This window comes from Fopius arisanus, unplaced genomic scaffold (genome assembly GCF_000806365.1).
Source record: "Fopius arisanus strain USDA-PBARC FA_bdor unplaced genomic scaffold, ASM80636v1 scaffold00007, whole genome shotgun sequence".
Classification (NCBI taxonomy): domain Eukaryota; kingdom Metazoa; phylum Arthropoda; class Insecta; order Hymenoptera; family Braconidae; genus Fopius; species Fopius arisanus.
This window is the reverse complement of record NW_011887746.1, coordinates 1,047,102-1,061,457: the sequence shown is the minus strand read 5'-3', so window position 1 is coordinate 1,061,457 and position 14,356 is coordinate 1,047,102. Positions and strand designations below refer to the sequence as shown.

At 36.6% G+C, this 14,356-nt stretch overlaps 1 protein-coding gene across 1 annotated transcript in view; it reads right to left on the bottom strand.

The window, feature by feature from the left end:
• LOC105273852 (kinesin-like protein CG14535) overlaps window positions 1-13,558 on the bottom strand; it is a gene marked incomplete at its 5' end in the record, with an annotated part of 151,135 nt that extends 137,577 nt beyond the window's left edge. Inside the window, 1 exon segment of the mRNA XM_011316529.1 lies at window positions 13,388-13,558. Coding sequence (XP_011314831.1) covers window positions 13,388-13,551 — 164 coding nt within the window.
• Between the last annotated feature and the right edge of the window lie 798 nt (window positions 13,559-14,356).

Here is a 14,356-nt window from a genome sequence, read left to right as displayed (position 1 = left end):
GAGGAGAATTTTTCCTGGATATGCAATGAGTTTTTCATAAAAAATTCATAATAAATTCGCCTGGCAAGAAAAGAAAATCAAAATTTGAAAAAATTCTTGAACTTTGAACGTTTCTTTGGGGATAAATAGAGAATTGGGAGAATTTTTGAGGAATGAGGGGCCTCAAGTGAAAGAATGAACACGTAATTGCATGAAACATGAGAGAGCAATGAATATCCACAAAAAGCCCCGATTGGTTCACCTACAATGGAACACGAGCTGCCGTTACCCTCAACACGTCTCATCGTCGTTCGCACGTGCCACATAACCCCCTTGTAAAATCAGAAATACCTACGAGCATCTCTTTACTTACTCCACTCGTGGTAAAAAGGATCAAGATTACCATGTCCTATTACCGGGTAATTCTCGTGATACCGCGGACCTTCCGGGCAATTCCGGATAATTTAAAATGTGATTCTCATGATGATATCCACGGTAAGACGTCTATTTTCCACCACGTAAACCACTGGGTCATAAAGTTGACTCATTCTCTTTAAAAAAAAAAGGGCAAAGGAAGAAATTCATACGCCGTATATTCTCGCCTCCGTAAGAAGAAAAATAATAGCATCTGTCTGACGTATTTTCTAGCTTCTCACAAATTGGATCGTTACTGATGTGCGAAAAACACCTCGAGCCAACTATCCATCCGACTGAGGGGATTTCTCCAATGATACTCGAGTGTTACTACACTTTACCAACAAATCGAAGTATATTTTACAGGGTGTTATCGTTACGTTTAATGACCTTACTGCACAACAAAAAGCACCAGCTTCAGCGACACCATCCAATATTTCATTTTTATCGAAATTCCCTTCTTCTCTTTGCCACCGATAACTGCATTTACTTTTATTTTTTTACCGTTGTAAAATATGTCTGAAGATCACGGGAAATTGGAGAGACTGCTGCAGCAATGTATCGTACTTTCCGCGGAGAAAAAAATTAATCAATTTTTAGAATTTTTCATTACGATTTGGCACTTCATTTTTCACAATTAATATAATTCAAAGATAGAGCCAGATGATGCTTTGGATTCTACATTTTTGCTTCCGAATGGAAGCTTTGCAATCGCTCGAATTTAACTTTACCATTTTTTGTCATATATCAACTCAGTATATATTTTTTCGATTCATTTTCTTGATTGCTTACCCTCATCTTTACCTAATTGAATCTTTTTTCCTCAAACGTACGTCTCATTGGACCCATCTTTCGCTGTCAATAAAAATCGATTTTATCCAGCCATTTTTTTATTGTTTTATTTTTTCAAAAATTCCGTTTTTTCACGATAATTTATAAATGTTAGTCTAATATTCGCCAGGAGGTGATTATACACGAAATCAACAGTTTTTCGATTAAAAAATTCGATATTAATGAAAAATCACTTTCCTCACCTAAAACTCATAGGTCACTCCCCCAGGGGGCTTGGTCTTTGAGTCCTCCCAGAATTCAATTTAATTAACGAACAATGCTGGCCCGGTATATCCGAATTATTGCACTTAATTCCGTGAAAAAATCCGTAATTTAGATTAACACATGTCAATGTCAGGAATTTGTAAAAATTAAGGATGAGTCCTCGGGAGCAAAACCATTTTTTTTCGCAACGTCTCGAGCCAATAAATTCAATTCAAATCAATTCAACTTCATTTAAGAGTACACACCCCATTGAAACGGCATTTCGTTGTAAATTTTACAGTAGATAGGGAGGATGGAGGGGGGGAAATAAAAAATCGTTCGAGCCACTTTGTGGTCCATCTGTTATTAGAATGCCCGTATGCACCGGTTAGTCTGGAGTCCGTTGAGATTTAGCATTGGAGAGTCCCAAGTCTCGGTGATTTGTGGCCCATTGTTCTCGCAAAGGCACTCACCAACATTCGAGTGAGAATTGTAAAAAAAAAATAAAGAAAGAGGTAGGGGTGTTTTTTTTTGGGCTGAATATTTTCAACGGTATCTACTAAAGTTTGTCAATATTTTATCATAACTACGCGTGATCGGACGTGGCCGGAGCTCGAGAACAAATGGACGGCTTCTCGAATTGCTCCTTTTATTTTTGGGAATTCGCGCTCGAGTTTTTATTATATTCGGGTGCACTCTCGTTCTTCTGAGATTCTCAGCGCGAGATAACCACCGAAACCCGCAACCAACGTCCAATTAGTAATCTCCAGCCATCTTCTTGTTTTTCGCGGGGGTACAACACGGGGCATTTATTCACCACTGATTATCATAAGGTACATGGGTTTTAATTAGACCAAGACTTTCGTCTTGGAAATTTCCAGCTTGATTTTCAGCGAAAAATTCAAACAACTCGCTAATTCATCAATCTCTCGTCTTCGCGAATTCTTACGAACTTTTCAGTGAGCTTGGATAAATATTGTAAACTTATACTACACAGAGAGAAAAGTTTATTAAAAATTACTCGCAAAAAACAATTGGCGGAATGTTACGGGAAAATTCTTGAAGATAATGGTTCGTGAAATCTCCGTTAGACTTACAGTTTCCAGAAAAATTATTTAACTTTTTCCTACTTTTTTTTGACAGTCCCGAAAATTCACTGAACGTTTCAGATTTTTTTCTTACATTTGTATAATAATTTACCTGAAATCATTCTCATTTGCGGATTAGATGAAAGCTTTCGTAATTTTTCTTGAATATTTCTCTCCGAGTAATAAATTAAGAATACAATTGCGAAGGGTTGACTGCAATCATCCAAAAATTTCGATAAAATCTTATGGAAATCTTTTCTATGCATATTATCTTATGCACACTCGAACCATTTTGAAATATATAAAAGATCAAGAATCAAGGATCAAACCAGAATGGATGAATAAATCAGAAAATTGACAATTCAAAAAATCAATAAAAAATTCGAAATTTGAAAATATCATCTGGAATCTTATATTAACATATATAGCTGTGGTAATTATCATCTAATTTCAATAACATAGCATCTAGACTATTATTACAAGTTCTAGTGAAATTAAATGTAGAATACCTTGCGGCAAGCCTAGAATTAAACTATTTTCAATGTACGAATCTTGGCCACTCTTTCTTATATATCAATACAACGATTACTTCTATTATACTTTCATCTTTCAACTTCCTCAAGAAGACATCCGAACAATTGTTTTAAACCATCGCTGAATTATTTTATAAGATTTTTTTATTCGGTTGTGTTTAAAAACAGATTTTTAGAGAAACTAAAAAATTGAAAATATTGATGAATGAATTGAGTTTTAATTAATATCGAGGGCTACGGCTCAAGAAGACTGGTATATTATAAGAGAAAAAAATGATTCGAAAAACGATTGACATAACAAAAAAAAAAATACAAAACTCAAATTGAATGAGATTTCAATAATGCTTCCATTGACAAACAAAGAATGAACATGGATGGAATCAAGAATTTTGAATAAGAGTAATTGACGTTCTTTCTCTGAAGATTCTCTTAAAAGAGATATATAAAAGACTTTGATCTCAATAAATCTCCCGTGTTCATGAATTTTTTCCAATTTTACCGAAAACTTTGCATCGAAGTGGATCTCGATCTCCTCCACCTCTATTATTTCTATAACTCAACACATTTGGCAAGTAACGTTGAAATTTGAATTTTATGGCCCCGAGTAACTCGTGGGGAAACCGTTGAACCCGGTGTAGAGGGTATGAATATAATAAGTGTATTATTGTAATGTGAGATACGAGGGAGAAAATCCCTGTTGGTTTGATACGGTGCGTGAAAAAAAAAAGCACAAGAAAATGTGGCTTTTCCCCGGGTCTTGGAATTCTCAACCTGCTTTCTCCACGGTTCGTTTGCCACTCGTTCCAGGGAAAAGTTAATAAAACTTGGAGATGCCAGGCATCTTGTCTGTCCTGTCGAATAAATCGAGTATTTTCCTATTGTTTTTCTCCAGAGTCACTGAATCTTACTCTCCAGAGAATGTCTGAGCTGTGGCACTTGGAAAATTGACAAAAATTTCAAGAACCCTCACTATTCCCACCCATCAAATATGCGTGAATATGAATAAATAAAAATTGAGCAGATTGAAGGGCATCGCGGGGAAAAAGGCCTATTTATTACTGAAATACGACCTGCGTCAGCGTCAGGGCATCGGTTTGGAGGTGTGTTAACGACTAAGTGTTGGACTAGCGATGTGTATACATGGATTTAACGAAAGAAGATAAGTTTCACACGCGGTTTTACGGTTCGAGAGTGAGTGTAGGCGTAAATCACGTGAAAACGACTGTACCACGATCTTACCTCCCATCACGATGGTGATAATCCAACGTTGTCACGACAAATTTCCAAACATGCACCATCGATTAATCGTAAACGTTGTATGCTATATACCAATCGTATAAACGTTACTTTATTCTCTATCCTCAATCGATTCAAGTGCTGAGAAAAAAGAACTTTTTACTCTCCCTTGTTTCCAAGATCTCCCTCATTTTTTCACGCTCTTCATCTACATCTCTTACATTATTCAAAAAACTCAATGGTTATCTAATACTTAAGTAATCAGCTATTATAAGACCTTCGAATTTTTTTTCCAAAGAGATATCAACTTTGTTGCACTTATCTTGTAGGAAGTGATTTATATTGTATCGAAATCTGCTTGCTTTGAATTAATCGATCCACTTCGATCCATTCAAGACATAAATTTAGTCTTTTTGTTACCGGATGGAAGCATTGAAACCGATAAAATTTAAGTTTCTCTTTTTTTATATTATATGAACTTCTTGTCATTAAAAAATTTTAAAAATACAATTTTGTGTATGCGTGTAACATATTTTTCAAACTTCACCTCCGATTGGCTTCTCCTTGCTAATGAGTCTGTGAAATTATAGAATCGTTTTTCTCATGTGTAAGTATTGCTGAATCCTAGTCATCGATATTAATTAGAATTAAATCCACGTATCAATTAGTTTGGTTTTTTCGAAAATGAATTATTACCCTGAAGAAACAACGTTATAAAATATTTCAACGCTGGCATAAAAAATCAATTTTCATATCTTGTTGAGTGAATTCGAGAATAGAAATAACAGTAATAATCGTTGCATCGATAGATAAGAAAAATCGGGGGAAACTCCTTGGAAAAATTTGAATTCTGGCCCTAGAAATAGTAGTTTTGACGCTGAACTATTAGAAATAATTACCATAATTATATATGTTGATATTATCATTTCAAGATAATCATTCGCAAACTTAAATTATTGAATTATTGAATTATTGAATAACAATAATTAATTTGCTCCAGCAATCCCTCAGATTTTTCCAAAGTAAAAAATAAATCAAGAAACAGGGTAGCAGTCAGAGAAAATTAAGACGACTTTTTCTCGTTTCTGATTTCCATATTAATTCTAATTTCCATTCTGGAGTAAACACCGAGGCCTTCATTACCCCAAAAACTCGTTTAAATTACGACACCGAACCCCTCAAAACAGTTCCAGTATGAGAGATTTTCCCAACGGGTGGTAGACCCTCAACCCAATAACCACACAACCCTAAACTTTTCTCCTACACCCGATATTACCGAATAATTTAGCAATATTTCAGTCGTACCCTGTGAAATCCCAACAATCTAGAAATATTCGGGAAACTTGGAGTGCATTATTGTGAAACCACAGAAATTTCCGCCAACACGTATCACTCCTGTTGACCCCTCGTATTTAATAATCGACATTCACGGATGGAGTTTTAAACTATGATTCACGACAAATGTTCCATCTCGAAATAACGACAACCCGTAGGATCGCCTTCGGATAACGCAACATCTGTAAAGTATCGAATGAAAAAAAAAATAAAAGATGTCAAAGAGTGAAAGAGGTATAGCCATCATTTTTATTTTTCTTTTGTCCAACGATACCATATTTCTCCGGATGAAGGAAACGACGTAAAAGTTTTGCTTCACAGAATGGACGACAATGGCTTCAACGAGGCATGCATCCAGTGGTACGAGGCGTTTGATACGATCGCCAGTGCAAAATATCCCAGGTTATGCCGAACAAAACGAGGGAGAAAAAGGGCGAAGGCCCATGAGCCCTCGATATCACCTGTCCAGATGGGGATTATCTCAAGCTCAATGCTATTCTATTGTGTATCATAACGTGTCCGTTGTCCGAAGACAAATAATGCATCACCGCTATCCATCAATAGCCAACCGCAAATTCACCAGGTGTTATTGTTTTGAGAAATCGGAGATTATTATGACTTCAATCCCAGTCGACAATTATCGACAATGACAATTATTTCTTCAGAAATTCCACCGAGAAAACACGCTTTTATTTTCAATTACTCAAGTTACGGAATTTTATCGGAGAAAAATGATAAAATTGATGAGCTCAAGCGGGTATTGAATTTCTGTTTGCTTTTCAGTCCAACTCACTAATCATTTCTTTTATTTTTATCATTAAATGATTTATTTAAAGTCCACTGGATTGCGAAGAGTAAAAAAGTCGCCAGTTACACTGGCAGGAATTTCTTTAAATTTCCGTCTCAAAATCCTTTCAACTTTTAATTCCATTAGTTCGAGTTGAATTTCAATAAAAAATTTGTGAGACTTGTAAATTCAAGAAAATTGGGGTTTTCATTATAAATAATAATCGATTTTTCAATGAAAGTTTCAATTTTCAGACTCGTCGTGAAAATTAAACATCAAATTGAGTTGAATTCTCAATGGACAAGTCGGGGAAATTATTACCTCAATTTTCCTCAAAATAGAGAATCACCAAAATATCCAAGAGATTAACTGATTCGTCAACAGAGAATTCCACAAAAATTTCATATCACTTTATGATTCTTAAAAAATTCAAGTTTTTCAAATCGAAATTGTCAATTATCATTTTCTAACAATATAAATTGACAAGTACCACAGAAATTCGTTTGAGATAAGAATTGAAATAGGACTTCAATGGAGAGATTTAAATTATATAGTTGTCTTAAATATACAATAGATTTCCCATACAAAATGGATAAGTTTAAAAAAAATGTAATTTTGTCTGTGCACCCATTGTTAAAAACGCAGTGAATATCGATGATCGGGTATGATTCGCGGGGCGGAGATAGACGACACGAGAAATCCATGTACCACAATTTCCTAGGGCGTCAACCCATCAAATGACGAGGTGTGATAGACCCGCATATGGTGCCTCGCACAAGATATCCCGTGGCGTTAGTACAATGCACAAAGCCCATATTGAATATTTCACGCCTTCTTTCGCACCTCGTACACCACATTCACCCGCTATTTGTCATTGATCTGGCCCATTTATTCATCCCCCCACAAGTAACAATGATAACTGGTACTGATGGTGGTAAAAAATAACCCATGCCTCCGAGGAAGCACGACGCATTCGGGTCAGATATATCTAAACTCACTATTAGAACCCTCGGTTTGCAGATAACATCCACTCGTGACCGAGCAATTCCCATGATTTTTACATCAATTCCCATTCACACAGAAATTTTCCTCTCTACTCCATAAAAAATTATGTATTACAAACGATCTATTGTCACCTAATTGTCCACAATGGCGTGTGCCAGCGACAAGATCAATTATACTGCCAAAAATACTGACATTCGCCTCGTTATGATCCAGTCATGACAAACGACTCTTCAGGGATAGAAAATTTATTCAATCCACGTACCACCAGAATTCCGCAGTCAGCCCCTGAAATAAGATGTGACAATCCAACGCGTTTAATTGTCTCCCCATTATAACTCATCATCTCGCTGGGAGAAAAAAAAATATATTCACGTGCACCTAATAAAGGATAATTTCTCGAGGATAATTAAAGTCTGACACGGAATATCCCAGTTGGGCTTTTAATCGACACGACGACGCGGGGTACGGGGTTCAATGTAAAAAGGGATTTTCCACGTGGGGACATTTATGAGAACGATGGGAAATCTCGAAGGCCAGTCTAACTATATAGGTAACGAGCTTATGTCTGGCATAAACGAAACTCGTAAAACTACCGTCTCCCCGGTGTAGGATTAAAGGCAATAAAAGCTCATTTGACTTGATTCCTCTCACAAGTGGGTGTAAATCAATGAATTCTCGGTGCCTCTAACGTCCGTGCCATTAAGCCCCTTTATTATATCTCCCGTATTATATTAATAACAAATAATAAATTACCCATTTTTCTTATTCTCTCGTGGAGCTGGTAATCCGACGATAAACATCGCCATAATATGGCATTAAAAATCTACCTCTACCATTCATGAGCAAAAAAATTTAAACGCCAACGACCCACATACATTGGGATAGCCAATCAAGGTTGATGACCTTAAATGCCAGTTTCGAGTCGAAAACTAAATATTCAAATTTCATGGTATTCGCGGAGTGAAAAATTCAATATTTCAAATATTTATCGGCAATGGAACGCAGTGTCAGGAATAAAAAAAATAATGGTTTCTACCACCGGTGTCTGGATAAAAACCTTTATATTCCAAATCCGCGAAATGTGGGGAATAAAAAATGCCACAATTTCAAATGTATATCGACGATAAAGTCCAGAATCGAAATATGAATAAATTGATTTTTAGAAGAAATCTCTGAGTTATCTGTGTAAAAGAGCGGAAATGAAAAAAAAAAATGATGAAAAATGTAAATTGAATCGACTGGCGCCGTTTGACGGAGACGTCGGGAACTAGACCGACGTCGCGACGCCGCGGGACTTCAATATTCACTGTCAATTTTCCCTTGACTGTCGTCGGCAATGCAGAGAGCGTCGGTAATAGCTTGCCAACAGTCGATGAAAAATTCATTGTTTTGTTTTTTTAAATCCAAGAACTCAAACGAATTTTCCAAACACAAATTGATTTTCAAGTTTCTATCATGATTGAATCCTTGAATTTTCAAAATGAGAATACGAAATTGTTCCTGGAGGCTATAAACGTGGCTCTCCACATTTCCCAGACAAAACTCCCTCTTCCCAATTTTTTTTATGACTGGTCGTTATATCCTTTTGATGTCAAATGCACAAATTTTTCATTTCCCGTAACACCGAGTACAACGACCGAGGAACACCTCTACACACAGGATAATATCGAGTCCTGTGAAGTAAATCCACTCTCTACCCCTCCCAGTATATCTCACTATCTGCACTCTCAAAGAGCTAAATAATTGCTAATGAACACATACGGGTAGGTCTTTGATACAAAAGCACTACCCGGTGCTTTGTAATGCTCACTTTGCCCTATAACTGGGGTTATATTTGCGAATGTGACCAGCGGAATTTCAGATGTTAACGAGGCCCCTCCCCACCCGCTTTTTTTTACCGCCTACACTTCAATAAATGGAGCTAATGAGCAGTTTTGTTTATGAATGAGTCTAATACCTGAACAATTGTGAAGTCTCTCGGAAGAGATGCCTTCATATGAATTTTCCTTTTCAAATTTTTCACATAAACCCCACTCAGCAATTGAGTAACTGTTTCAATTTCATTTCAATGAAAAATTTCTTTGTATCCTATAATTAAAAAATCAGGGAGCCCCAGAGGTAATTGCAAAAGTTGAGCCAAATGATTAATCAAATTTAATGTGGTACAGTGGGTTAGAAAACCGAATAAAACTTAATCAAATCAACTAATGAACTCGATTTTCATAATTAAAATAATTTTGTATTAATCCATTGTTAATTACTAATTATTTAATTTGCATTGCAAATTTCCATAGATTTAATTATTGAATAATCGATGAATCTGATAATAATATGTAAAAATTCACTAAAATGTTTGATAAAATATGAATTTTGGACATTGGTGCAAAAAATGAAAAAATAACAGAACGGACCGGAAAAAGGGAGGAAAAATCTGTGAAAACGTGAAAATAACAAAGTTACATAAACGTTTGAAATATAGTTCCGTGAAATAACGACGACTAGACGCTAAAGCGGCCGGTGAATAAGGGGTTGGGCAAGGGGTTGGAAGCGGGTACATACGGCTCGTTAAAATTCCACGGGAATACGATCGACAGTCAGGTTAGAAGTGGTATAACTCTCATGGCTCAGGGAGCAAACCCGAGAGGTGCACGAAGCTTTGGCAACAGGAGACCCGTTACAGCCCGACACCTCTCAGTGCACGAGCCACACATTTTACCCGGCATAAGCATCCTCTTACCCCCGTCTAATAAAAAAAAAATCACATTTATACCGCGATTCCCCGCCCCTAATCGTGCAAAACGACATTCCTATTATATTAAATATATCGCCACACATTCTCCGAGAATTAATTAATTTCTCATTTTCATCCTCGTTAAAAAATTCCGATAAGCACGAACCGCACGATCGAAGTATTCCCGCTTAAACCAGACAAGTGGGCACTCGTGGGCTGTAGCCTCGTCTCTTCCATTCTAGTTTTTTTTCTCTCCTCTTTTTTTTTTATTCTCTGGCAATTCTCTCTTTTTGATTCTAGAGCTTCTGGGCTCGATCAAGTACAGGGAAGATAAAGCGCGAGCGCTGTCACTCGAGCACCCACTGAAACATGACTCTCTTGTTTCAATGTTTGTCAGTCGTTATTCTATATTTCTACGTGATGGGGACTATCATTCATCCAGCGATCCAATGCGTCAACGTGTGATTGTAAATCAAACCGAAAATGCATACATCCTGATAATATATTATTGACTGATTGGCTTGACTAGATACGACGAAGGCTATTATGAATTATGGATGTTATGATTGTCTCCTATTCTCTTGAATCACTTTTCCAATATGTGCACGAGAATAAAAATGTGACGAACTTTTACGTCAACCAATACGAATCAAAAACAACTACGAATAGAATATTTAAATTGAATTATTCAAATTCCATATTATTTTTCGTTTAATTTAATGAATCATATTTATCATTAATTTTTATTATGTTTACGGTTTTGGATTTCACCTCAATTTATTTCATTTGTAGTTCTTTTTGATTCGTATTGACTGTTCCATTCTGAATTTTTTTTCTAGAACAAAACTAATTAATCAATAATCAAAGAAAATATTCAATCTTTAATCAATTCCATTTGGGCGGAGAATTTCCTAACATCATAAATCACATAGATTTCTTCAAAAAGAACTTCTCAAAATTGTAATGGTCGAATATGACGTGAAAGGCTCATAGATCAAAGATTGTTTCAACAATTTCATCGCCAAAATTTAAGACATCCTTCGGACTCTTTTATAGAAAAATACAAATACTCAGTCAAACCAGCCAAAGACACGTCTATCACGACTGCTGAACGAATGGACCCTGGGATACAACGCGTCTTCTTTATCAGCCAAAACCACTCGACTTCTCTCCCACTATTCAATTTTCCTAGCCAGTGAAATCCCCAAATAGAAAATAGTTCCATCACTGCCCTACATTTTCTTCAAAACACAAGAAAAAAACAAAATCCACCCCTGAAGTCTCACCTCTTATTCAAACGTCACATGTAATCAAAGTGAATAGAATCGTACAACTAATCAAGACTTAAAGAAGTTTCGCACTCATATATATATAGCCAAATTTCACTTTTTTTTTTCTTTTTTGCGGATTCTTGGTTGGATTTATTTTAACCAATTTTACGTTTTTACGTTTTTGCCTTTTTTTATTGGTTCCGGAGTTTTTTTGTTGGGGTTTTCTTTTTGTTGCTTTTTTTTTTCGGTTTTTGGTTTTTTTTTAAAATTTTGGAAAAACCCAGGAAAATTGTTGGCCTTCCTTTGAACTTTGGGGGTTCTTTGCTTATTGCCAAACGGCGGAACGTTTTTTTTTTTAAGTCAATCCCATAGTAAGTTCGTCAGAAAATGAAAAAATAATCATTTTGGCTGCATAGGTGTGTGGAACCGTTAAACTGGGTGTTTCAATTATATTCTCCAGTCTCTCTATAAAGGTAATACTGCAAAATCAAGTTGTCGAGGGTAAGATTTCGGCTAACTTCACGCGCACAGAGAAAACAAATTTCTTTTGCCAATAATATTTACTTACAAGAATATATATTTGGCATTAGTAAATATTATGGGAGTATTTACACAGTGATTGCCAGATTTACTGGTGGAAAGAAAATATATTTGGCAAAAGGAAGTTTTTTCTCTGTACGTAAGACTTTTCACGCGTAATCCTACCCCTCATTGGTCAATCCAAATAAAACTGATCATTTCCCATTGGTCAATTGGCTGTCATCATCAACCCAACAAAATAAAATGGAGCGTTGGGTGTCGTAAATAAATTTAGAAATATCCACCTTGCGAGATTTGGAATCTGGTAAAATTTAGGCGAATCAGTAACCTAGATTCTAGTTCTAGAAGTCCATCAGTAGCAACATCGATGTGGGGAAACAGCGATCTGGAGGATTTATCGGCCAAAAAGAAATGCCATTGATCTCTCAGTAGTAAAAACGGGCCAGTACTTAAGTGATACTTCAAATGAATGTTTTTGTTAAGTTTCAATTTAGAAAATCAGATACTCTTTGTTATCCCCGGCAAAGCCGTCTAGATTGGGACATTTATTGATCACGTAATGCAACTGAAGCGTGAACAAGAGGGTTCGCGGAGAAGCCTGGTGGCATTGGACGGTCAGTTCTAACGTGAGTTTCCAGTTGTATAACAGTAGTGGCTAGAAAGGGTTTGGGGTAGATGGCTGGGGCCCCATTAAGTAGGCAGGATTAGTTTGGCGTGGCTGATTAAAGTTCCGGAAACACGCGGCACTGGTCACTTGGACCAGGCGTCCTATGTTTTTACCCTCTTACTCCAACCATCGCTTCTTACCCACTTCCCACTCGCTTTGTACCAGCCAACCCCAAACGATAGTCTCGAGGAAGTTGCAAAAGGGGTTGACTCAAGATATACGACTTTGAGTGCATTCAAAAGTGTTTGACAACTTTATCTATTCGATCAGATATGCCAAATCAAGAGACATCCCTAGCACATTCAAACATCACCATAATTTTCCATATTATCATTTCCATCCTATTTCCTATCACGTCACCCTCGCACTAGAATTTCAAGGAACTCCGTGTAATTCTACCACGAGATTTCATCAGAACGTAAGAAAAATTTAAATTAGTTCTACAAAACTGGATGTTGAAAAAAAAAGGAAAAAAATATAGGAGAACCGGAAAATACTGGAGAATTATGAATGACGAGATGAATAATGTGATATCCACTATTCGAAAAACAATAAGACTCGAGGTAAAACGAGATTTAATGAGGCGGATTTAGGGAAGAATTGAGACAAAACCTGGACACTGTTAATACGCTCACCCTCTTACTTCCCCTTAGCTCAAGCTATTTATCTTGCTCAACGGCTTGCGTCCCCCCGACCACTCCCGTTAATAGACGTAAAACGCACTTTTATCCCTTGTTTTAAAATGAAAAGAAGCCATTCCACTCACCTCTGATGATTATTGTTAGCCGAGGGCATGGGGGTGGGTACACGGGGCGGTGGTACTGGAATAGCTTTCCGCCTTGCATTGTTGGACTTGTGAACTGTCGGTGTGACACGACCGCTTGGTGCTATCCGCCCAGCGGTTCGCGGCCTTTCCGCTGTCGCGTCCATCCTCAATCTGCAAAATCATTATAAAATTACCTTTAAATATCTCTTCTGTTGGAATATAACTTCAGTCTTCTATGAATTGATTTTTATGAGTCTATGGTTTCAAAAATCAATCAACATAGAGAGAGATGTTAGGACTAAACATAAACATAAGCAATGAGGTCATGTGGCAAAGAGACTGGGGATCTTTTGTCTCGAGATGACGATTTTTCTTTTGGTCTCGTTAACCACTTTTAGTCTGCTGAGGCAGGTCATAGAGAACAGACATTTCTTCCTCGTGCCATTTTTAATAAACTAAAATTAACGTATTTAATTCACTGCGTTTGAATTATTTCTCTGCGAATATTCCATTATCTTCAATAGCTATTGTGCAATTTCAGATTTTTCATTTGGAATTTAAGTCCTCGCAGTCTCAAGGCGAAATTGTATTCAAGACTTCATTGTAGTTACGAAACTATTAACCCTGAAGACTTGAGAAATGACAAATTACAATTCTAACTCCTCCGTGAACCGTATACCGTCATCATGAACGAAATTAGGCATTTAAAGAACTCATTCAATCTTAGCCAACGTTTCGAGCACAATATGCACTCATCATCAGGGCTCACACTTTATTCTTGTGGAAGAAATATACGAAGTATTTGAAAAATTATTGCAAATGCTGCTATCACTTTTATATGAACTTTCCTAATCTAAAGTTATAAACCAATAGCTATCCAGGTCATTGGGAGCATTTAATACTCTTCTAAAAATGTCAACTCAAACCGACACCAAGGTGTTACAAAAAATTATTGTCTCTCTAATCTGC